The sequence below is a fragment of the Sorex araneus genome, chromosome 1, assembly GCF_027595985.1.
Source record: "Sorex araneus isolate mSorAra2 chromosome 1, mSorAra2.pri, whole genome shotgun sequence".
Taxonomy (NCBI): domain Eukaryota; kingdom Metazoa; phylum Chordata; class Mammalia; order Eulipotyphla; family Soricidae; genus Sorex; species Sorex araneus.
This window is the reverse complement of record NC_073302.1, coordinates 233,903,064-233,929,493: the sequence shown is the minus strand read 5'-3', so window position 1 is coordinate 233,929,493 and position 26,430 is coordinate 233,903,064. Positions and strand designations below refer to the sequence as shown.

General features: G+C 36.6%; 1 protein-coding gene across 5 annotated transcripts in view; it reads left to right on the top strand.

Moving 5' to 3' along the window:
* NBEA (neurobeachin) overlaps positions 1–26,430 on the top strand; it is a 625,086-nt gene that overhangs the window by 165,610 nt on the left and 433,046 nt on the right. For all 5 annotated transcript variants that reach the window (XM_055142057.1, XM_055142054.1, XM_055142047.1 and 2 more), the window contains 2 exons: positions 5,991–6,083; positions 23,964–24,072. In XM_055142057.1, the coding sequence (XP_054998032.1) occupies positions 5,991–6,083; positions 23,964–24,072 (202 nt within the window). The remainder of the gene's footprint in view (positions 1–5,990; positions 6,084–23,963; positions 24,073–26,430) is intronic.

Genomic DNA, 26,430 nt, shown 5'->3' with positions numbered 1-26,430 from the left:
CTAGTATAAAAATTTTCTAATGTGAAAGCAGTTTAGTTGGAGTTCCATTTTGTAGATTTAATGTTGGCATATGGAAAATTGGATGGAGAGGACAAAGTTGATCTGGCTAAATCGGTTTGGTGATAATTTTATTAAATGTTATTAGGAATGATGAGCTAAAATATTAGCAGACTATGAGAACTCTAAAAGAATTCATGTCTACAGATGAAAGGTGCTTTTTATAGGAGACTATAACCAGAAGAATTGGAAAAATATTTTATGGTAATTATATGGTAATTTTCATCATCATCATCATCATCATCATCATCATCATCATCATCATCATCATCATCATCATCATAATCATCCTCCTCCTATTATTGTCGAAGTTCTCCAGTGGTCTCAGTTACGTCTCCAGTCGTTCTAGCCCTGAGATTTTAGTTCTGCTTCTCTTTACTCGTCCTTTCCAATAGTGCCGCATTGGAGGCTCTTTCAGGGTCAGGGGAATGAGACCCATCATTGTTACTTGTTTTGGCATATGAATACGCCACAGGGACATGGGGAGCTTGCCAGGCTCTCCCATGTGGACAGGAAACTCTCAGTAGCTTGCCAGGTTCTCCCTGAGGGAAAACAAGGCTATAAGATGTCTTCCAGGAGCTTGGTTTTATAGTCTCTGGATGTTGGCCATTGGTGGGATTACACAGCACTGGGGGCAGTCTCTGGGTGTGACCACCTAGCTACTGGAAAATGGGGAATCTGGGTGAAAGAGGCCCAGTCCCAATCCAAGCAGGCTTGGAGGCCTCAGCTCTGGGTCCCACAAACCTGGTTTCCTTTGCCGGTTGCCTTTTACTTTGTCGGATGCGTGAGGCTCATCCGAATGTGTGACGAGGGGCCTTGAGCATGGCTGTGACTAGGCTCTGGAGGTCTTTGGCTATGGGAGGTCTGCTCGGGGTGGGGAGGGAAACTGAAGCCCACCCACTCTGAGGGACCCCGGGGAAGACAGCTAGGTTTGGGGGCAAGAGACTCTCTGGTAAATTGTTAGATAAATAAAATTTATTGCTTGATATTCTGATGAGCTGAAATTTATAACCTTAAACCTTGGGTATTCTTTATCTTACATTTCTTTAAGTTTTAGTTTTTTTAATGAGCAAAAAATCTAGGTAATGCCTTTAATCAAATACCTTATATAACACAACAAATTTCCAGTTTGTAAATAAAATTTGGTGATAACTTGTCAGTAATTGTCAAGGGATTATATTTGTGCTATTATCATGTGTCCATTAATAAATGAACATTATTAATGTCCATTAATAAATACTTTCCAGTCACAAAAGACTTCTTTAAATGATTGAAACAGTGACTTAATTTTTATATTGATATTCAGCTACATTGTTAATGTAGTGACAGCACTATATAATCTTTAAATTTATAATGTATAGGGTTGTTAACGTAGTTAAAGAAGAAAAGTATACATTTAGTTGTTAACAAAAACTTTGTAATCGGGTTTCTTAATTTTTATTTAAATATTTTTAATATCGCTAATTATAGGCTTTAGTAATTATACTAATTGATCTGTTAAATCAACTGTGCATTTCCACTCTACTTTTATAATATCTTAGATTAGATAATATATTGAGATGTAGAGGTAAATTCTTATTTATTTGGAATACTGCAATAATGATCATAGATTGCTATTTGATAAGATCTTTACGGTTCACATTGTGTTTTAAAGGTATGTTTGACATGTTTAATTAGTCACAGTGGATATAAAGGCTTCTTATTCGTGGTCAGTTCCTGGACTAGTTGAACACATCTGATTGTTCCAAGTGTGTTTAGAACAGGACATGGAAGATGACCTTTCTTTGCTATTGCAGTTTTTCACTTTGCAAAAAAGATGTGGATAAACTGTAGGCTCTTTTTCTGCTAAGGGTGATGATGGTGGTGGAAGTAGGCCTTTTAAACAGATGATTGAAAAGTTAGATCCTAGAACTTAGCTTTTTAAACTGTGGTTTGAACTGATGAGTAAAATTTGAAAAATGTGGCAACAGTAAGATATTCTGAGTATGCAGTTGCCAAAACTTAATACAGAAGCAACACACTCTGAATCTGCTTGCCTCTGTTACATCAAGAGAAAAGGGATTGTGGGTGGAAAATTTTAAGAAATCCCGTTACAAATATAGACACTAAAGGACATTATACAAAATATCTACTAAAGAAAATTCTAATGAGTTATAATTCATCCAAAGTGATCAATTATCAAAACTAATGAATTTAATAACTCTAATAATAGTTTAGCTAAATTTAAGGAAACTGTTGAGAAGTGAGTTGCTTAAAATATGTGTCTTAAGGCTCGATATAGATGAAGAGACAAATAGACAACTACACTGTAAGGAGCTGAGATTAGTGTCTCTCGGTCAGTGTCTATATGACCCCCATGTGGCCATCCAGAAATTCTGAGAGGGCCAAAGGTGAGAATTCCATAAATGGAGAGGCAATGCCAGGATACTAGGGCCAGCCCCTGCCAGGACAGCGTCCACATGAAGGAAACAAGGTTTAAAGGGGCCGTGTTGGAAAGGGGTTAAAAAATACTCTCTGTATGTGTGCGTATGCGTGTGTGTGTGTGTGTGTGTGTGTGTATTTTATCATGGTAAGCTCAGAAATTAGGATTTATGAAAGTCTTTAACTATGTTGCAAATAACCATTCATTAAATAAAAGATTCCACACAGTGAGGTAGCAACAAAGATCTAAAAGCAATATAACAATGGAACTGATTCACAAAATTTAATTGAGGAAGATAAGAAATATGGTGGACAGGTTCCTTGGGAGAAGGAGTGTGGTACATTGTGATGAGTGTGGTGTTGGAGTTATGCCCATAAGAAATAAAGCAAAAAAAAATGAAAAATGAAAAATAAAGATATCAGTAAATTAGCTCTTACTAATATACTGCAATTCTTGGTCTTCTTGCTTTACAATAACCATGTTTAATTATTTTTTTTTTTTTTTGCTTTTTGGGTCACATCCGGCGATGCACAGGGGTTACTCCTGGCTCTGAACTCAGGAATCACCCCTGGCGGTGCTCAGGGGGCCATATGGGATGCTGGGAATCGAACCCGGGTCAGCCGCATGCAAGGCAAACGCCCTACCCGCTGTGCTATTGCTCCAGCCCCCATGTTTAATTTTTATGTATAGTTAAAATATTTTTTCATGTATATGTTCTATGTTTCAAATGATGATCATAATTTTTGTTGATGCACTATTAATCTTTTTACAAAGTTTTTCTCTACCTCAAAGTTATACCCAGAGAATATGGATTTTGATTCATAACTGACTGTAGTCAGTTTTTTAGGTTGTGATCTTTCACTTTGGTTTTCATGATGTTTTATTTGTTAATATTAGTTTCTCATGATTTCCCACATATTTTTATGTGCACAATATTTTTATTCTCAAACTCCTTGTGTTCATTGTTGGTTGTGATCCATTACAATTCTGAACTTGGGGCTGTGCCATAGTAAAGCAGGTAGGTCTTTTGCCTAGCGTCTTATGACCACAGGTTTGATCTCTAGCATCCCCATAGTCCACCGAGCAGCGCCTTGAGTAATTCCTGAGTGCAGAGCCAGGAGTAAATGCTGAGCGTCACTAGATATGACCCTAAAAGTAAAAAAAATCTGAAAATTAATTTTATTGTTAAATGCATTGTTATTTGAGATTTCTTTTGGAAAAAAATGTTCTCTGCTCAAATAATCACTCTAGAATTTTCCTCTTCTTGTAATCTGTTAGATTACATTTTAGATGACAAAGAACACACTATCAACAGTATATATTTTACCAGCACAGTTTACTGGGTGTTTACTGGCTCATCAATCACAGGGAAAAGGTATTGGGAGGCGCAGCTGTGATCACTGGCCCAGTTTGAGCCCCTGAGGGGTTTCCAAGTACCCAGTCAGGGTTAGCTCCTATTTATCATTGGTTATGCCCCTCTGCAAACATAAATAAACTACATTAAAAAAATAGTTTTCATTAGCTTAATTTTGTTAACGTCACTGGAAATTATACTGTAAGCTCTATTATCAGCATATTTTTCTTTAGACTATTTTACCTTAAAAATAGAAAATGACATTTTATTTGAAAGGATAGTAAAATTAAAAAAATAAAACATAACCAATTTTGCATCTACAAAACACCCTAAATTCTAACACTAATTGTGAAAGAATATGATTAGCATCACCCTTTTGTAGAAAAAGTCCTTTTATTTCCTGAAAAATACTGGGTAAAAATTTCAAGGTACTTATACATATTATAATGAATATTATAGTTAGAAATTTAGTTAGAAATTTAGCACTGGAATGACATATTTATGTGTACACTTAATTAGTTTTGGTGGAAAATTTTTGTTTTAACAAAACTTTTCAAACTAAATCGACAGAAAAATATGTTTGTTATGAAATACCAGTAGAGTAAGAACAAGGATCAGAATGTTATCAGGAAATACGTTTGATTTTTCTCGTGTTCTTCATAGGTATTTCATTTTTCCAGGTATATATAGGGTTGCTTGTGACCAACACAGGATGTGCTGTAAATTTTCTTAAAGCATTTCCTCATTGAAGAGCTCAACAAGGACTGCATGATATTATTCCTCATACCTCATTGGAATGTTCAGGAAGTTGTCTATCCATTTTCTAAATAGCACTATCAAGTGGGGAAAGGTCAAATTAAAATGTTAAAGACAATTCTGAAAGAAGAGATGTGGCTCAATTTAGTTTTTATTTTATTTTATTATTTTTTAAGTTTGTATTTTAAAAATTGAAACTTGTTTGGTGTGCTTATAAATAGCCAGTAACTGATCTTTTCTTTCTTTCTTTCTTTCTTCTTTCTTTCTTTCTTTCTTTCTTTCTTTCTTTCTTTCTTTCTTTCTTTCTTTCTTTCTTTCTTTCTTTCTTTCTTTCTTTCTTTCTTTCTTTCTTTCTTTCTTCCCTTCCTTCCTTCCTTCCTTCCTTCCTTCCTTTCTTTCTTTCTTCTTTCTTTCTTTCTTTCTTTCTTTCTTTTCTTCTTTCTTTCTTTCTTTCTTTCTTTCTTTTTCTTTCTTTCTTTCTTTCCCTTCCTTCCTTCCTTCCTTCCTCCTTCCTTCCTTTCTTTCTTTCTTTCTTTCTTTCTTTCTTTCTTTCTTTCTTTCTTTCTTTCTTTCTTTCTTTCTTTCTTTCTTTCTTTCTTTCTTTCTTTCTTCCCCCCCCTCCCTCCCTCCCTCCCTCCCTCCCTCCCTCCCTCCCTTCCTTCCTTCCTTCCTTCCTTCCTTCCTTCCTTCCTTCCTTCCTTCCTTCCTTCCTTCCTTCCTTCCTTCCTTCCTTCCTTCCTTCCTTCCTTTTATTGAATCACCATGAGAACAGTTACAAAGCTTTCCAGTCTGACTCTCAGTCACACAATTATCAATCAACCATCCCTCACCAGTGCACACTCTCAAGAACCCCAGTGCCTCCCCCCATCCCACCCCTCCCCCCCACCTATGTGGCAGGTGTTTCCATCTTTCTCTCTGCTTTGATCATATTCAATATTTTGATAAAAGATCCACCATTATTATTTGGAATTTTCCCAACAATCAGACCTGCCAAAAAAGCATTAGATAGTTTGTTTTTTCTGTTGCTGATATGAAGAGCATTTTGGATTTTTGATATTTTGGTAATAAGTCTGGAGGGATTTCTGCCAAAAGCTGCTGGGTTCTGAGATTGGTTTGTGTGCTTCTGGGATCATGACTATTCAGGAGTCAGGAGCCGTTTGTGGCAGCAACTCGGGGCCTCGTTGGGGTTGGGAGAGGGGCTGGTTCCATCCCCATCCTTTTCATGATCCTTTTCTTAGTTGTATTTGAAGGATAAGTTTAAGAGAAAATGAAATAAATAGTGCTTATTTCCTCAATATTTTAAATTGTGAGATATTTTTATACGCATAATTTGTGTACAGTGTTTATATTTTTAACATTTTAGTGGCAAAAAAATTAAATAATTTGCTTATGTAATTGCAGGGTAATCTACAAATTATTGGCTTCTAAAAGTGAGAGTATTTGGGTTCAAGCTCTGAAGGTTCTGGGATACTTTCTGAAGCATTTAGGTCACAAGTAAGTTGACATTTTTTATAAACATTTATAAAAATAGCTGTTTTATTTTATGCTATGTTTTAAGTTTTATACTTAGTGAAATGTGATATTTGGTCTGTAAGTGTAAAAATAATAGCCTTCTATGACAGAGTTTGAGAATGTTTTGTAAATTTATTAATAGGTGTAAAACTAGTCATAATTTAAAATATTTTTTCTATTTTCTTTCTGAAAGAAAACTAATTTAATTGTGTAATTATATACTTATTCAAATAAAAGAATATATATTTGCAACAAAATTTTTTTTCACAATCAGTACTATGTAAGCCAAGATCTCTCTGGTAGATGGTTTTTATTTTCTTATGTGCTGAGTCAGTATTTTATTGACATTGAGAAAATGATTTCTTATGAATCAAATATCCTAGAATATCTCTTTCTCCCCCACTGTTCATCAGTTGTCGGGGCTGGAGTGATAGCACAGTGGGTAAGGCATTTGCCTTGAACATGGCTAACCCAGGATTGATTCCCAGCATCCCATATGCTCCCCCGAGTACCACAAGGATTCCTGAGTGCAGATCCAGGAGTAACTCCAAAGCATTGCTGGGTGTGACCAAAAAAATGGGAAAAAAATCAGTTGCTTATTTGTTCTCTTTTTACATTCATTTTCATATCCTAAGCCAAGAGGTAGTAATTAAACAAGTATATTTAGATGTTGCTCCTCTTAAAAATTCACTATACCTAATGATTTTTGCTGTTTATATTGTAAAAAGAGTTCAGTGATAACTCTGATGAAACGACACAAAATACAGTTAAAACTTATTTTATGGGCCAGAGATATTACATTGAATAGGGCACTTGCCTCGTACGAATAAGTGTGTTGCCATTGAGCTTATAAAACAAATAATAAAAATAAAGAAAACCTCACTTATTTAAAAAAATCTGTGTAGTTGAGAGAGGTAATATTTTCCTTTTGTCACCAAATTAATATTCGGACAAAGACAGGATTGCAGAGCAGAGTTACGCGTATAAGAAAAACTTGAAGCATACTTACCAGCGATAGAATACTCAGCAAAGCATTGACCTTTTTTGTCTTTCAGTAGTAAATGAGGCACTCATTTAACTTTAGTTAAATAAAAGGAATAGAGTAGGAGAAAGTTCAAGGACTTTAATCCTATGGGTAACCTTTTTAAAACACAAACACACACACAAACACAAGAATTGTGCTAGAAGGTAGTATAAGGAGGGTAAGGAAATCACCCTACATGCAGTTGACCCTGGTTTGGTGATTTCTGTCATTGTTCACTGAGTTGGGAGGAAGCAGTGAGCAAAGTAGATGTGGACCAGTTCACTGTGCTTCAAAGTCAAGACTGCATTTGTTAAATAACAAAACACTCACTCACTAGTAGATACACACTCACTAGGAAAATACCACTGTGAAATATGTCGTCATGATAACTTTAAAAAAAATTTTTTTTATTGAATCAGTATGAGATAGACCCTTACAAAACCGTTTATGATTAGATTTCAGTCATATATTCCTCATTCCAATATCCATCTCTCCACCAGTATACATTTCCCAGCACCAGTGTCTCCAGGTTTTTTCCCATCACCCCCTAACCTCACCACCGTTGCCTCTATGGCAGAAGCTTTTCTTCTCTCTGTGTGTGTCTCTTTGTCTCTCTGTCTCTGTCTCTCTGTGTTTGTGTGTGTGTGTCTCTCTCTCAGTTGCAAATATGAGGAGTAAAGGGCTGAGAGAGAGAGATATTTGAGCAAGGAGAGCATTTGCCTTGCACGTGACTAACCCAGGTTCAATCTCTGCACTAAGCATGAGTAAGCACTTATGTGTAATGTGTAATGTTCTGTCTGCTAAGCATAAGTAAGCACTGAATCAAGTAAGCCCTAAGCACCACTAGTTGTGGCCTAAAAACCAATAAAAAAAAGAAAAAGAGTGAAGAAATTGCCATTAATAATGAACAGCTATTTATATTCACCAGAATTTCAAAAGGTTAAATAAATTATAAAAAAGTGTTGAAAATGTTGCATCATTTAGTTTTGAGCTGACAAAAAGTTGGGGGAAAATTTAAGGAGAGAAATATCATCCATATAAAGTTGAAAATGCAAGAAGTTCAAAGGAAGATAAATTGTGGGTAGCATAATGAGATATACAGAAGAAAGCATAAAAACTAGATAAAATGTTTAAAGGAAAATACGAGTTTAGATTAATAGGATAGAAAATGACTGATATGATTTGTGCCAGAGATTTTCCTGGAATGGTCAGCAAGAACGAGTCTATTAAATTTGAAATAAGTAATGAATTTCTTGTTTGGCAGTGTTCAAATAAAGGGAGAAAATCAATCTGACTTTCAACTTCTCTACAACTTAAATTAAGAAAATGACAAGTAAAAACTCTAAGGCAATATGTTTAAGGAAAAAGGACTGAAAAGGATGCTGTAAAAGAATTTTAACTACACAAATATTATTTTTCTGAATAATTCTTAGAAAATTACAGGTCTGAGTAAGGGCAATTCTTGTATACCAAGAAAGGAAGTCACTTGCAATGCATGATTTACTAAAAGGCAAGAAAATTTTGAAAGGAGTTATGCAGCTTTAGGAAAGTAATGGGAATAACTCATAAATGAAAAGTCATAAAAATTAACAGCTACATTATAAACCATGAATATATTTAAAAAACAATTGTGAACTAGGAGTTAAAAATGAGGAAATTACTTAGACTGTAGTGCCAACGATGAAGAAAACAATCAAAAAAAGAGGTTAGAGATATAAATAAATGCTTTCATAGGATTAAATACTGAGAAATAAATTTAGCTATTAAATGAATCATCTGTACTTACCCTGAAATCTACAAGACACTGATAAAAAAACCGAAGTAGATATTAAGAAATGAGAGATATCCCACACTCTCATTGGAGCAAGATGAATGTACAGGCTGATTTTCATTGATAACAACATGTGTGATAATATAATGGTTTAAAAATAGGAAAATTCTTCTGTTAATACTGTTTAAATGTCAAAGTGGTCTTACAGATTAGGTGCAGTCCTAATAAATTTCCAATGACACTTTAAATAGAAATATCCCACTAGTTCTAAAATTTATATGGAACAACCGAATATCATAAGCGTGCCAGGAAAATAAACTTGAAAAGAGAACTGGAGATGTGATACTTCCTGATTTCAAACTTTTTTGAAAGGTTATAGTAACTTGGGATAGAAGAGATAGTACAGTGGATAAAGGCCCTTGGTTTGCATGCAGCCAACCTGGGTTTAATTCCTGACACTGTATAATCTCTCAAGCCCTCCAAGATTGAATCATGAATGATCCCTGAGTACAGAATCAGGAATTAGCCCTGAGGTGAAGGGGCTTATGCCACACTTCAGTTGGTGTGGCCGCAAAACCAGATCTAGTAATCAAAACATTATTGACATGAAAACAGATACAGAGATTGATCAACTATTATAGAAAGCCTAGAGAAAAGCCATTATATGTAGAATCTGCTACATTATGACAAAAAAGTAGAGAAGGTAAAGTTGAGAGGGAACAGTGTTTAACAAATGATGTTGGCAAATTGGATACCCACACACTAACAAATGAAAGTGTACTTTGTGTTAGGCCATACACAAAATTGAAATCAATGGCTTAAGACTCCAAATCATCAGATTTTTAGATGATAACATAGGGTGTAAGCACCTTCACTTCAGTCTTGAGTGTGAATTAAAAACAAAAGACATAAAAAACAAAGAAATAAAAGTGAAAGTAACTAACTGATACTGTATCATACTGAAAATATTATACAAGCAAAAGATAACAAAATGATAAGACAACCTATGGAATAGAAGATATTTGTAAATGGTAAAAGTTTCATACAGTATATAAATGATTGATTTAACAGATGCTCATACAGATAGTCTTTGAAGAATCCCATTTAAAATGGCCGAAGAAGGGATGGAGGGATATGGTATCTACTTTGCATGTGGCTGACCTGGGTTCAATCATGGCATCCCTTATGCCCTCCAGCCTTTTGTGGGGACCATATGAGTATAGAGACAGAAGTGAGCTTTGAGAACTTCTGGGTATAACTTCAAAATAAAAATCAAAACAAAACAAAAATATATGGGCAAAGGAATTAAATAGATATTTTTCAAAAAAGGACAAATAGCCAAGGGAATATAGAATGGTATTCACCATCATTAATTATCAAAGAAATTGTTATCAGATAATATAGAGATATTACCGAAGAATGTCTGTCATCAAAAAGAATAGGCTCGACTAAGATGTAAGGAAAATAGAATTTTTGCAAAATATGCCTGTGTTCTAATTAATTGATACATTGTTTCCAATAGCCAGGATTTAGAAGTCAAACCTAAGTATCCAGTGATACAAGGAAAATGTGACTTAGATAATATGGAATATTATTTAAGCATAAAAATGAAGGCTAAGGTTAATAAGTCCAAGAATGATATAATAAGTGAAAGCCTCTGTTAACTACCTCTGTTCAGTATAAATCCACAGAATTTTGACATTTATTGGCAGGTATGTGCTGTGTTCTCAACAGCTTATGATGTATTGGATTATAGAACAAGTCTCAAAAAATTTAAAGTAATTAAAAGCAAACAAAACATGTTTGTTGACAACAATGGAATTTACTTAAATTTAATAATAGTATAATATAGGGAGATAGCTTCAAAAGCTCGGGACACGTGTAAGAGGAGCCAGGGTTCAGTTCCCAGCACTGCCCGATCCCCCAGGCACCAAGCCCAGAGTAAGTCCTGATCACCACATTGCATGATCTAAAAATAAGACAGAGAGAGAGAGAATCAGAGAGAGAGAGGGAGAGAGAAAGAGAGAGAGAGAGAGAACGCTTGAGCGAGCAGTTTGGAAAACTCCTAGTGTAGGTATATGGAAAGGAACCACACATTTCTGAGTAATTACTGGATGAAAGAGAAATCATAAAGAAAATCAAAGTAGCGAATTTAAATAAAATTAAAACTCAAAACTACAGTATGCAATAATTTACTGAATTCTTATAGCTTGCTGATAATGATGTAAAATGCTCCAACCATGCTTTAAAAGGCTATTTGAAATTACTAAATTATTCAAAAATAAAATGACTAGGATTGAGAGATTACAGGAGATACGGTGCTTGTCTTGTACTGTTGCCAACCCTGGTTAGATCCCCAGCACTACATCTGGTTCCATGAGCACTGGCAGAAGAGCCCACTAAGCACAGACCAATGTGAGTCACTGAGCACAGCAGGTGTGACCCTAACATTTAGAAAAATAGTTAAAAAATGATATAACCGGGGCTGGAGTGATAGCACAGCGGGTAGGGCGTTTGCCTTGCACGCGGCCGACCCGGGTTCGGATCCCAGCATCCCACATGGTCCCCTGAGTACCGCCAGGGGTAATTCCTGAGTGCATGAGCCAGGAGTAACCCCTGTGCATTGCCGGGTGTGACCCAAAAAGAAAAAAAAAATGATATAACCTGGCATTTCCAAACTTAGCTACCTACCAAAGGAAACCACAGCCATGATGTTCACACCTAGACTTGCACTTGAATGATTTTAGTACCATTATTCATAATGACAAAAACTGGAAGCAACCCAAACTTCATCAGTGACTGGAGTAAAAAAATTATTATGTATGCGTATAATGGACTAATACTGCATAATTAAAAGGAAATGGCTGACTGATGCATACTATGGCATTAATAAGGTAGAGAAATATTCTGCTAAATGAAGGAAACCAAATGAATATTGTATGGATTCTGTTACATAAAATGTTCACTATGCAATTTACTGATTATGTGATGTTAGCATTATGAATAGGGATTGATGCCAAGTGGACACAAGGGAACTTTTTAGTTGATGAAAATGTTTCCTAATTGGACAGTGGTGATGGATGTATGACTCCACAGTCTAAAAAGCTAAGCTAATTTTACATTTACATGTGATTGAAGTATTTTTATTTCATTGTGACCAAATATACATTCTGACCAAATATAGCCAGTGAAAATTTGGACAAAAAATTGGAATGCTTAAAAAGTATAGGACAGGGCCACAGTACAAGACAAGCACCGTATGATAGTGCAGCGGGTCTGTCTTGCATGAGGCTGACTGGGGTCATCCCATGGGGTCACCTGAGCATGAACAGGAATAATTCCTGAGTACAGAGCTAGGAGTAGGCCCTGGCTCTGGCCCAAACACAGAGACAAACACATGCGCGCGTGCACAGAGTAGGGCAATAGTGTGATTGATCAACTTTGATTATGGATTCCTAAAGTAAGCATAAATTACACAGGAAATGAATTGGCAGATTTCACATTTAAAATTAAATGTGCTTTAAATGAGAGTTTAAAAATAGTTCCTTTTCAGTTTATCTAGAGTACAATGAATATGTATTGTGAACATATGAAAATTATGCATAAAATAGAAAAAAGGAAATTTTTTTTCAAAGTTTTAAGAATAAAACTGAGGGGAAATGAATTAATGATGAACATATGGTATAAGGTTTAATTTCAGGAGCAATCAAGAAAGTGAAAATGAAACATACTATATTTAATGTTCATTGGGATAGTAAACTCAAAAAGATTTGATAATTTTGTCAGTAAGGATGTTCTAAAGGAAAAATTTCAAATTATAGGTAGAATTAGATAAGTAGTTCGATCATTGGAGAATAATATTGACAGTTTCCGAATAGTTGAAAATGCTCTTCCTCTATGATTCTTTCCTTTGCATTATTTCTCTCCTTTGTATAAATTGCATAGTATGTTGTACATTGTATGTTTAATACATTGTCTCTGTTCATTGATTTGCTGAGTGGGCATTTCCATTTTGAGACTTGTTGTTACTGTTTTTTGGCATATCGAATATGCCACTGGTAGCTTGCCGGGTTCTGCCGTGCAGGCAGGATACTCTCAGTAGCTTGCCAGGAGGGATGGAGGAATCGAACCCGGCTTGTCTACGTACATGGCAAACAAAACGCCCTACCCTCTGTGCTGTTTAATACAATATAGTATTAATAAAAAGTTGGAAAGAACAGAAACATTGTAGTATAAATTGACTTGGATCATGTATCCGTTTGTTCATTCACTTAGTTTATGTCCCCCCATTAACTAAGATGAAATTGGGTGTGCCAGTATAATCAGTATATTTTGTTTTCAAAAGAATGTGCAAAAAATAACTTTTGCAAACCTAATAAGCACTTTGCATAAGAACTTGTCTTTTGATGCCATTTATCTAAATTTCAAAAATACCGCATTGTAATTATTTGCATCAGCTGACTATTGTTATTTACATTTGCTAAGATACCAAATTTACTGAGTGTACATTAAATGCTGAATTAATAAAGAAAATGTGACCTACAACCTTATATACATGCCTTATGCAGCAGGAGGCAGCCATAAAAAAATGTACCTTTGCCCATGTGCCCCTTAAGGATTTAAAAATCACTAGGTGGTAGGTAATGTTGCAGGTAGCTAGGCGGGGGGGGGGGGGGTGCAGATAATGAATTCTTCCTTTCTTCCTTTAGCAATGCCCAGTCATTAGCGGAGGTCACTCTGTAGCTGGAGAGCTGCATCTCCTTAAACAGGGGGAAATGAGATGCCACCAGCAGCAGAAATTGAGTCATCAACCAGGGTAGGTGGATCCCTTCTCTGGAGAAGTTCCAAGCAGAACCACTTAAGAATATGAAAAGAGCTTCCCAGGCTCTTCCCATTAGCAATGCCTCAGAAACCTTCATAGAAAACCCCTGCAGGGCAGTTGGGAAAAGCTCAACTCTGAACCAGTTTTGTAAAAACAAGTGTAATGAATGCTGCATCTCAGCTTGATACCTCAACTTGATCATGGTGCATTTTCCATCTCTGAGAGCCATCTGCATCACAGCTTGAGAGAAGGTGTTCTCTCGTTTTCACCTTACGGACTGTTCGCCATCATGGAGATCTGCTGCAACTCCACTGGAGATGTGTGTGCTCAGCTTTCGTTTACTCGGAAAAGCTCGTGTTCTCTCTTGAACACAATTTTTTTTTTATTCCCCATCATATTTCTCTAAATAGAACTATTTTGCTTCAAAAATGAAGTTTTATATTCACAGTAAAAGATACTGTTCTTGCCTTTTGTGGCAACATGTGTAAGCTTTATGAGGATTTATGTTAGGGAAATAAATCAGAGGAAAAAGACAAATGCCTCAAGGTTTTACTTATGTGGGATATAAACTAAGCAAATGAACAAACACATTAAATAAAAACCTAAACAAAACTCAACTCTACAGATAACAGAATAGAGCAATTTTTATAAGGGAAGGGAATTGGAGGTAGATGTAATAGGTTGTGAATCAACTGCATGGTGATTCATAGAAAGTAGATTTTTGTGATGATCATGATGTAGTTTACAGATCTGCATAGTAGTGTTAAGGTATATATATATGTATATATATATATATATAACTTTAAATCAATGTTAATCAAAACCTCATTAAAATATGAAACGAGGCCAGCTAACTATAGTGTAGGAGATGAGATGATGGCAGACCATCATCTGCAAATGGCAGACACAGGTTTGATCCGAGGGACCCCAGTATGGTCCTGCAAGTCCTGCTAGGAGTGATTTCTGAGCTTAGAGCCAGGAGAAAGTTCTGAGAACTGCTGGTGTGACACCCCCCAAAAACGAAACAAACAAAAAGAAACAGAATGGATGCATATCTAAAAAAAAAGAGAGAGAAGACCTGTGATACTGTTTGTCCAAAAATAAATTCATACCTAATACAGAGATTTGGTCTGAGAAATGCTCTTAGGCAGTTTCATTAATGTGCAGACTCCATAGTCTACTTAAAGAAATCCAGATAGTATAGATTGCATAATGAGGCCAACTTCACAATTGAGTCCTGTTATTGACAAAGCCTTAAGTGGCTTATGGCTTTATTATGAAAAGAATGGAATTGTGAAGAAGTATCCAGAGGTATTTGTTTAAATACTTCATAAAGTTTTCAGTGACTTTGTTAGTATCTTAGATTTTTCTCTCTTATTTAAAAAAAAAATGTGGTCAAGGGGAAAAAAAGGAAGAAAATATTTGTTGACTGTATAAAAACTCACATGGATTTGAAAGTACAGGAAAACATGAGCTGAAATTAAAAGTTCAAAACAGGACCTGGGAATCGAGTCAACTCACTGGCATTTGGTTTGGTCCCCAGCACTATAATGACTCCTGGGCATCACTGTGATCTTGCTATGATAATCACAGAAAGTTCAAGCAAAGTCAATTTTTGATGGAAGACTTTTGATTTATGTAATTGATGTTTTGTTCATCAACCCTAAAGCATCAAATATGTAAAGCAAATCCCATTTAAAATATAATACAAATGTAATAAAAATATAGTAAGAGTATAGGCAAACATCTTTCTTGGAATAGCACCAGTTGGATAAATAACAATAAAGAGATTGATTTTGTTTCTATAAAATGACTTAGTAGAGATACATCTTTTTGGGAATAAAATTTGTGACCTTAGAAGTTAAAAAAAAAGTCATGGGGCTGGAGTGATAGCATAGCGGGTAGGGCATTTGCCTTGCACGCGGCCGACCCGGGTTCAAATCCCAGCATCCCATATGGTCCCCTGAGCACCGCCAGGAGTAATTCCTGAGTGCAGAGCCAGGAGTAACCCCTGTGCATCGCCGGTGTGACGCAAAAAAAAAAAAAAAAAAGTCATCCTTGGCTATAACGTGAGTAATATAGACACAATTTTACTGGCCGTCATTTTCTGATCATTATGTAATAAAGTTAGAAATCATAAAAAGAAATAAAGTAAAAGTTTTTAACTATAAAGAAGTTAAGAATTAATCACAGATATTGGCTTAGTAAAGAAAGTAGAAAGAATCAGAAACCTAAAATTACTTACATAAGAGAGCAGACTCTTATTTTGGAGTTATAACTTTCATGATTCAAGATTTCTATGAATATGTATATGGATGACAGTGATGATACTCAGTAATAGCTAAAAGACTGCAGAGTAAACTGTCCATATTAAAGCTTTAATTCTAGGAAAAAAATCCATAGGATATGAAAAACTAAGCCCTGAACATAAAACTCAGTTGTGAAAACAAACATCTTTTTTTAAAATTTTATTTTTTTTTAAATGATTTTTTAAAATTTTACTGAATCACTGTGAGATAGTTACAAGCTTTCATGTTTGGGTTACAATCTCACAATGATCAAACACCCATCTCTCCACCAGTGCACATTCCCCACCACCAATATCCTGGGTATACCCCCCCTTTCCCACCCTACCCCTGCCTCTAAGGCAGACAATATTCCCCATACTCTCTCTCTACTTTTGGGCATTATAGCTTGCAACACAGACACTGAGAGGTCATCATGTTTGATCCATTATCTACTTTGGGCATGCATCTCCCATCCCAACTGGTTCCTCCAGCCATCATTTTCTTAGTGATCCCTTCTCAATTCCATCTGCCTTCTCCCCTCTGCTTCTGAAGCAGTCTTCCAGCTATGGGGCAATCCCCCTGGCCCTTATATCTACCATCCTTGGGTGTCAGCCTCATGTGATGCTACCCTACACTCCACAAATGAGTGCAATTTCTCTATGTCTGTCCCTCTTTCTGACTCATTTCACTTAGCATGATACTCTCCATGTTTATCCATTTATAGGCAAATTTCATGACTTCATCTCTCCTAATAGCTGCATAGTATTCCATTGTGTAGATGTACCAAAGTTTCTTTAACTAGTCATCTGTTTTAGGGCACTTGGGTTGTTTCCATATTTTGGCTATTGTTGCAATGAATATATAGGTACAGATATAATTTCTACTGTACTCTTTTGCATCCTCGGGATATATTCCCAGAATATATGGAAACTCAATTTCTAGTTTTTGAAGGACTGTCCATATTGTTTTCCAGAAAGGCTGGACCAGTTGACATTCCCACCAACAGTGAAGGAGCATCCCTTTTTCCCCACATCCATGCCAGCACTGGTTGCTTTTATTCTTTTGAATGTGTGCCAGTCTCTGTGGTGTGATATGATACCTCATTGTTGTTTTGATTTGCATCTCCCTGATGACTAACAATGTGGAGCTTTGTTTCATGTGCCTTTTGGGCATTTGTATTTTTTTTTTTTTTGAGGAAACTTCTGTTCATTTCTTCTCCTCATGTTTTGATGGGGTTGGAGGTTTTTTCTTGTACAGTTCTACAAGTGTCTTGCTTATCCTGGATATTAATCCCTTATCAGATGGGTATTGGGTATATATTCTTTCCCATTCTGTGGGCTCTTTCTGTATTTTGTTCACTGTTTCCTTTGAAGTGCAGAAGCTTCTTAGTTTGATGTAGTCCCATTTGTTTCTGTTTGCTTCCACTTGCATGGTCTGTGCTGTTTCGTCCTTAAAAATGCTTTTAGCGTCAATGTCATGGAGAGTTTTGCCTATATTTTCTTTTGTGAACCTTATAGATTCATGTCTGATACTAAGGTCTTTAATCCACTTGGATTTGACTTTTGTGCCTGGCATTAGACAGAGGTCAGAGTTCATTATTTTGCAGGTAGCTATCCAGTTTTCCCAGCACCACTTGTTGAAGATGCTTTCCTTGTTTCACTTTGCATTTCTTTTTTTTTTTTTCCAAATACTTCTAATTTTTTTATTTACTGAGTACCTATAAACATAAAATATTCCTTAAGGTAGTGCAAATGTGATAGCAAACTCAAACTGCATGCCCCAATCTCAGACTCTTCCACTGTCCAATCAATACTTATTTTTACACTGCCTTAACTCTTTACATCCATGTCACCCCCTCCCTAAAATTTAAAGGCATTTTGAAAGACAGCTTGATTTATAATATGTCTTTTTTTTTTTAATTTTTATTAAATCACCATGTGGAAAGTTACAAAGTTCTCAGGTTTATATGTCAGTTATACAATATTCAAACACCCATCCCTTCACTAGTGCCCAAATTCCACCACCAGAAACCCCAGTTTATCCCCCGCCCCCACCCCCTACCCCCTACTGTATAACTAATGAATTTCACTTCATTTTTTCTTTACCTTGATTACATTCCATAATTCAACACAAAACTCACTATAGTTGACATAACTCTCTCTCTCTCTTTTTTTTCTCTTTTTCCTTTTCCATTTTTTTTTTTAATTTTTCCCCCTCATCCCCCTTCCTGCGCCTCATAGTATGGTGTACTCCACGCCACGTTGGCCAGCGTGGGGCTTTTGCTTAGCTCATAGTCCAGAGGTGGCTGTTACATTAAGAACCTTCAATATTTCAACAAAAACTTACTGTTATTATTTGGAGTTTCCCCCCCAAGTCTGACCTGTTCAAATGGAACCCTTTCACATTGATGACAATTATAAATGTTAAGTCGCGCGGACGCTGCCGCGTCCGCGCGGTTTTGGATTTCTGTATAAAGTCCTGGGAAAATTCTGCCAGAAATTACATATTTCCTCCGTTAGCCGGCGTGGGGCAAAGGCTTAATTCACAGTCTCCATACATGGGTGCAGGCACTTGCTGGAACCCCAATTCCTAAAGCTGTCTCTGGTTCCCGCTTGTTCCACATCCACCGGCTCTGCAGGGGCATGGGCGCCCGGGCCGAAAACCCGGCCGGCCGGAGCCGAGCACGGGCCCGACTAGGTCACTTTGCATTTCTTGCTCCTTTCTCAAAGATTAAGTGGCCATATATTTGGGGGCCTGTGACAGGATATTCAACTCTGTTTCATTGGTCTGCAGGTCTGTTTTTATCCCAATACCATGCTGTTTTAATTACTACTGCTTTGTAGTAGAGTTTGAAGTTGGGGAAGGTGACGCCACCCATCTTCTTTTTTCCAAGGATTGCTTTAGCTATTTGTCGGGGTTTATTGTTCCATATAAATTTCAGGAGTGTTTTGCCTATTTCTAAAAAATGTTATCGGTATCCTGATACACTCAGGCTTTTTGAGTCATTTCTTACCCAGTAAATGTGATTTGTAGGAAAAACTTGAGAAAGTGAGGACAGAGCATCTAATCTAAAGTTTACTAGTTTCTTTGGAGGACAGAACCAAAGCGAACAGTAAGACTTCCATGAAATGAAGTATTGATCTGTATATAAGAAAATAATGTTCAGTAAGGTTTGCCACTAAGAGATAATGGTGTAAATTGATGCTTGGTAATAAGAATTTCTGATAGAATCAAAATAGTGTCATCCTCACTAATTAAATAGTTGTTAGTAGCAACAAGTTCTGAGAGATGTGACCCAAGAGTGTTCTATCTTGCCATATATAGATGAAAGTATATAGACGAAAAATCAGTTTCAGGGGACCAGAGCAATAATGCAGTGGGCAGAATATAGCCTTGCATGCAGTCACACCAGCTTTATCTCTGGTTTCCTATATGGTTCTCCAAGCTCACCAGTAGTAATTTCTGAGTGCAAAGCCAGGAGTAAACCCTGAGCACCACCAGTTGTGACCCAACCCTCCACTCCCACCAATTAAAAAAAAATCAAATTCAGAAGACAGAGTTCTTTATCGCCTCTTGATCTTCAGTTGCTGTTATATCTGATTGTTATGAAAATTCATGGCAATATATTGATATATGCAAAACTGCAGTTTACCTTATATAAAATTTTATATTGCCATAATCTGTTGCTCTCTGTCAGCATGTTTATATACATCACAACTAATTTTGAGTAACAACTTTGAATTTATAATATCTCTGGGTTATAGAGTTGTTTCTTTTACTTGACTAAAGTGTTTAATTTGTTACAAGACGTACTTCATTGAACAGTCTCCAAGTTTTGTGAGGAAACTGGAAAGATTTTTTTATGAGTTTGGAAGATTTCTCTTAAATAGATTGTTGGGGCTGGGGCAGTAGTATAGCAAGTAAGGTACTTGCCTTGTCTGTGGCAGACCCAGGTTCAATCCCTGGCATCCCATATGATGCCCTGAACACTACCAGGAGTAATCCCTAAGTGCTGAGCTAGGACTATTTCTGAGCATCACCAGTGTGGCCCCAAAACAAAACAAAAAATAGATTGCACTATTAGTTGGCAAAAATTATGTAAAACTGAAAAGATAAAGGGTAAATACGCATGTTTATTTTATTAATTTTTAAAGGTAAGCCATGTTTAGTTTGTTACTTCTTTCACTGTGTGTCCTAGTGAAGTACTCTTAAATTGAATGTATCAAGCTCGATCTTTCCTTAGAAGATTCATTCATTAGAAGTTCATTTTGGAAACACAATGTTTTGTTCATAACCAACATGCATACTCTTTGCCTTAGATATGAATGACAGTCTTGCTTATATTCCAACTTGTATTCCGAAAACTTTATAAGTAAGCAGTATTTTAAAGCAAACTGTAGTAGGAGATAGATTCATTTCTGCCATGGTATATTGATGTGAATATTATTTAAACCATGTTTCCCAAAGGTAGAGTTAAACTGCTCTGTGAACATTCAATTTGAGCAGTTTGAGGAAATGATCAGGCGAGTATCAATTTTTTTTCGTAACTCAAGTAGTGACAGTTGAAAGATCACTGTATGAGAGGACAGAGAAGAAAAGAAATTAAGGGGGAAGAAGAGAATGAGAAGTAATAGATGAACAGGCATCCAGGGCTTCCGTTTATATCCATTAGATGAGTGAGTAGTATAGCTATATATCCAGAACACTAAAACACGATCACGATCATGAAATCCCGTTGATCGTCGAATTGCTCAGCGGTCTTAGTAACCTCTCCATTCGTCCTATCCCTGAGATTTTGAAAGCCTCTCTCTACTCGGCCTTCCCAATGGTGCCGCGTTGGAGGCTCTTTCAGGGTCAAGGGAATGAGATCCAGCTGGTTACTGGCTTTGGCATATGGATACACCATGGGAAGCTTGCGAGGCTGCCCCATGTGGGCAGGAAACTCTCAGTAGCTAGAAGTAGGTTATAAGATATCGCTTCTCGAAGCTTGCTTTTAAGTCTCTGGAAGTCGGCCATTGATGGGATTACACACACCTGGGTTCCTCTGCCGGTACCTTCATGTGTGAGACTTGTCCAAACATGTGGAGAGGGGACTTGAGCATGGCTGTAGCTAGGTTCTGGTGGTCTTTGGCCTCCAGGAGCTCTGCTCGGGGCAGGGAAAGAAGTTGGAGCCATCCCCTCCGAGGGGCCCCAGGGGAAGACAGCCAGGTGTGTGGGCAAGAGACTGCCCACACACTTTATCCAAAACATAGACTCAACAAAACTGAAAACATGAGATCTAAGCTACAACCACTCAAACTTTCAGTGTTTCTGTCAAGTCGACTGGCCTGGGTGGGTGGGGATTGGGATAGGAAGGGAGTATAGGAACACTTGTGGGGGGAAGTTGACACGGGTGGTGGGTTTGGTGTTGAAGTATTATATGCCTAAAACTCAGCTACCATTAACTTTGCAAATCATAGGTCTTTAATATTGAAAAACCATGGGAAATGAATTAAAATTTTTATAGATAATGCTAGGCATTTTTTGCACAATACTCCAAGCTAGTTGTCATATAATAAACAAGTATATAGTAAGTTTGGTTAATTGATCATTGATAGTGCTGTTGAACAACCGTCAAAGTATCCAAATGTTATATAAAAAGAAAATATTCTAAAATAATAAAAAATTTAGCATTCAGATTTGTCATATGAAATGCTAACATTTTTATTCTTACTCAAATTTTTATTCATATTCTACATTATGGGCTGGAGCTATATAGCACAGCGGGTAGGACATTTCCCTTGCACATGGCCCACCTGGGTTTGATTCCTCCACCCTTCTCGGAGAGCATGGCAGGCTACCGAGAGTGTCTCACCCACAGGGCAGATCCTGGCCAGCTACCCATGGCGTATTTGATATGCCAAAAACAGTAACAAGTCTCACAATGGAGACGCTACCAGTGCCCGCTCGAACAAATTGATGAGCAACAGGATGACAGTGATACAGTGACAGGTTTTTATTAAGAAAACATTTTTTTAAATCCCTCTAAACCCAATTTAGATACCTTTCCACCAGCTTGTATCAATGGATAGATTTATCAAGGTATATTCTTTGACCTTTATTCTTTCCCGTTCAGAAGCATGAAAACTCTGGTATTTTCGTGGACATTGCAAAGCATCAACACTTTTTCCTCCATAATTACTTAATAGCTTTCATTCTGATTATTATATTATATATTTTTGATGACAAGTTGGCCTTTCTCAATTGTATTCAAGCCATTAGACAAATGCCCTGCTTCCTCTTGGGTTAGGAAATTTTGTTTCCTTCCCTGGACTAGGAGAATTGATGAGGGTTCCATCAGACCTAGGGTTTTGTTCTCCTTGTGGAGTGTGGAGGCTGATATTAGGAGAGAGGATTGCTGGGTATGTGTGGTACACAGACAAGTGACTTTGTATTTCGTTCCTGTATTAGGTAATAACAATTGGTGCTGTAATAGACCTACGATGAAATTTTTATTATTTATAGAACTAGTAATATTTATCTTACTCCCTTTAGATCTAAATGAGTGTTCTTCAGCAGTTGATTGATTCTCTGCGGGCTGTGATAAAAGGCAGGGCTGTTGCTGCCATGCTTTTTTCTTGTTCCCTGTGTGTGGCTTGTATGCTGTTTTCTTTGGGAAAGCCATGGAATACAAACTTTTTCTCTATTGTTGACCTTAAAATGGCTGACAGCTTTCAAATTCCACTGGCTTGCACTCAGTTCAGTGATCATACCTAGCCAATATAGCCAGAGAATTTTGTGATTATCCAGTAAGTTTACTTGATGGTTGCAAAGTCCAAAGAGAGGACACTAGAAAATCAAGGTAAGAAATGAAATTACTGAGGGTTGTTAGCTAGGGGGCTCAAACCTTGATATAAGAAAGTTGATACAGTATCCACAGAAAGATTGTACCAGGTGTAAGGCAAAATTACATTGCTTGCCGCAGAACCCGATTCCATTCCTAATACCACATACATTCCCTTGCACAACACAGGAAAGAAAGTGATAGAGATGAGAGTAGCATAATAGTTTGCTGAACTAAAGCTAAGTGTTCCAAACTTCTTTAGTAGATCCTTATCTCCCAATTATGATTTTGGTGGGTCAGCAGTTAAATGAGTCAACATTAAGTGAAGTAAGTGAAGGGTTTTCTTTATGGTTTGAATTCAATAGCACTAGAACTTGGGTGGTTGGGGGCAGTAGGGCTCATATATAGAAGGGTAAAACTTTAGAATTGTTATGATGTAAACAAATGGTAAGTTACTAATATTTAAAAATCCACTATGGAGAGGCTGTAGTGTAGACCCACAATGTAGGATTAGAATACGTTGGTTGCCTTGCACATGGCAGACCTGGGTTCAATCCCTAGCACCCATATGTCCCTGGGCCCACCAGGAATGATCACTGAGTGCAGAGCCAAGAGTAAGCCATGATCACTGCCAGGTGTGTCCCCCACTCCACCATCCCCCCAAATCCAGGGAAATATATCAAAGGCAAACAGTAACAAATCTCTTACAACTCCTGTCAAAAGTAATTTTCATCTGATGCCAACCTCAAGGCACTCATTTACTTTTTAACCATGATTTGTGATTATTGACACCTAAAGTTTGTCACAGACTGATGATTTTTGAATTTATATTGAATGATTTTAAAAATTCTGTGTATCAGTTTTAGCAGTTCCAATTATTTTAAACTGATTAGAAATTTGAAAATAATAGCCGTTAATGTTGATGTTTCACAAGTTGTATATGTCACATTTTAGTTTACAGGAATAGTTGAAACACTTTTAGTAGTCTTGAGACTTTAGAAAATAGTTGCATATGCGATTATTGCTTTTATGATTCTCTGTCTGTCCATAGATTATATTTTCTTATCCCAAACTTGTGGCTAGGAAATCCATCGTGTTTCATAGCATTTTGTTTCCCCCCCTCTCTTTCTTCAGGAGAAAAGTTGAAATTATGCATACCCATAGTCTTTTTACTCTTCTTGGAGAAAGGCTGATGCTGCATACAAACACTGTGACTGTCACCACATACAACACACTTTACGAGGTAAAAATGAAAAAAAATGTGTTATTATAGTTTTTAAATGTATGTAGTGGGACCCCTATGTATGATGGAGACTAATAGTTACTAAATGTGAACATTACCGGGTCTTAAAGAAAATGAACATACATTTTAAAACATACTCATGTTGATTCTTTGTGAGTTTTTTACTATTGGTCCAAAGACTTTCCCTCTTTCTCAGTAGCTCTGATATGTAGCAACTACCAAGATTAACCTAGAGTTAATTATATATAGAAATGACTTAAACCTTTACATGTCATCATTTCAACTCAGAGACCCCTGTCATCATTTCTAACAGATTGATTCAACTTGAAGTCTTAATTTTCTGTGAGATGGGTAGTACCCCCTAAAGTAGTATTTTTCAAAAACAACTAATAAGATATAAGAAATTTTTATGTTAATCTTAATTCTGCTTTCCTGATACTGATAAGCAGTGATCATAGCTCTTAAATGCTTAGTGTAGTAAACTTCCTATAGAAAGATAAAAATCACCTTTATTCATGTGATCATGAGCTAAAGGATAAGTTTTATATTTTAAGTTGTTTCTGATTTTGAGTTATAGTGACAGAGTTGACTAGTTGCAACGAGAAATGAATCTCAGGTCCTCAACATGCACTCTCTTCTCAGGTGCAGTATAAATCACAGCAAAACATAACCTTCACCATATTTCACATATTTCAGGTATTGCCAAATCTGACTTTTTGGGACTGCCATTGTTTATTCACTTTTGTCAGCAGACTTAATGTCTCTTGCAGCTTTTACTTAGTTTATGAAGCATATTTTGTGTGTCCCACCTGACAGAAAGGGCATTGGAACTCTTTAGGATGTCCCATGTGGGATACTGGTTCTGTCATGAGGACATTTGGCCCTTATTGCCTCCGAAGGCCCTGCCTCCCCATAGCATACCATTGGAGATTACAGAGTTATCTACAGCTTCATTGTTTTTATTGCTCACCTCATCTTCAAATTTTTATACTTACTTTCTTAAAGATTTGTAGTCTTTTGTAATATTTTTAAGAACTTTTACTATGCTTAAATTCTTAAGTATAGTAACAGGCACAAGATTTTTAAAAATTTATTAAATTTAAAAATATTTAAAACTTTTACTATACTTAAGTTCTTAAGTATAGTAACAGGCACAAGATTTTAAAATTTATTATGCTTGTATATTCCAATAATACTATGTGATTTATTATTTCATTAAATGCGATGTTAATTTCACTTTATAGGCTTGGCTTTATTAGTACTCTTTACATCCAATTCCAATAATTCATTTAACACTTAGTTTAGAGACAGAGGCACTCAGGTGTGAGACCTTGTCATAAGATCTCAGTTTCTTACCAAGATAATGACATGCTTTTTTAAAAAGGATATATCATAGTTATAGTATCTTCTACTATAATGGTATGATTTTTTATTGTTTCATTTTTTGGGCCATACCCAGTGGTGCTCAAGGCTTAGTCCTGGCTCTGCCCTTGAGGATCACTCTGAGCAGGCTTGGGATATCATGTGGTGTCAGGGATCAACCCTGGGTCAGCCACATTCAAGGCAGGCACCTTACTGATTGTACTATCTCTCAGAGCTCTAAAATATATAATTTTTAGCATCAGTGTTGGGGGGCTACTAAATAATGCTCATTATGGCTCCTTCTGGTGATGATTGGCTAAACAGCCCGACAGTTCAGTGAGGGCCTTTGAGGTGGCACTCCTTATGCCCAGCAGTACCAAGGACCACCATGGCTACTCCATGGTATTTGGGGGCTTTACCCTGAGGCTACATCTGGAAGGGGAATCTGTTAAATCACGGATCAAACTTAATCCTTGTACATGCTTAGCATGTACTCCTGACCCCTGCACTATATTGTCAGCCCTAAGCATGACGTTTTATGAGGTGGTTTTTATCTGTCCAACCTTCAGGCACATGCATAAAATATCTTTTTCAAGGTTAATAGAATCTCCTAGGTGGGAAATATGTTATCCATCATCTTTTCAAACATTTTTTTCACAAATGAAGAAACTTGAATGTCAAAAAGTGAATTGGCTTGCACAACTATAAAGATAGATTCTCTGAGTATTGGATTCCTGCAGTAGCAGTTAGACTTAATGGTGAGGTCAATAGTTTGCCATTTCAAGAAATGACTGGCACCACTTTTATCTCAAAGGTTGAGGCTACTAAAACCAAATGATTTATGTCTCCATGATGATGCTCTGGAACAAGTAGCTCCAAGGGGAAGCTTCCAAAGTCCCTGCTCTTAAGCCTAATATCTCTGTGGCCCATGAATTAAGAGATTATGCTGTTTATAAAATGAAATTATAAGGTAGAATTCTTGGATAAGATCTGTGC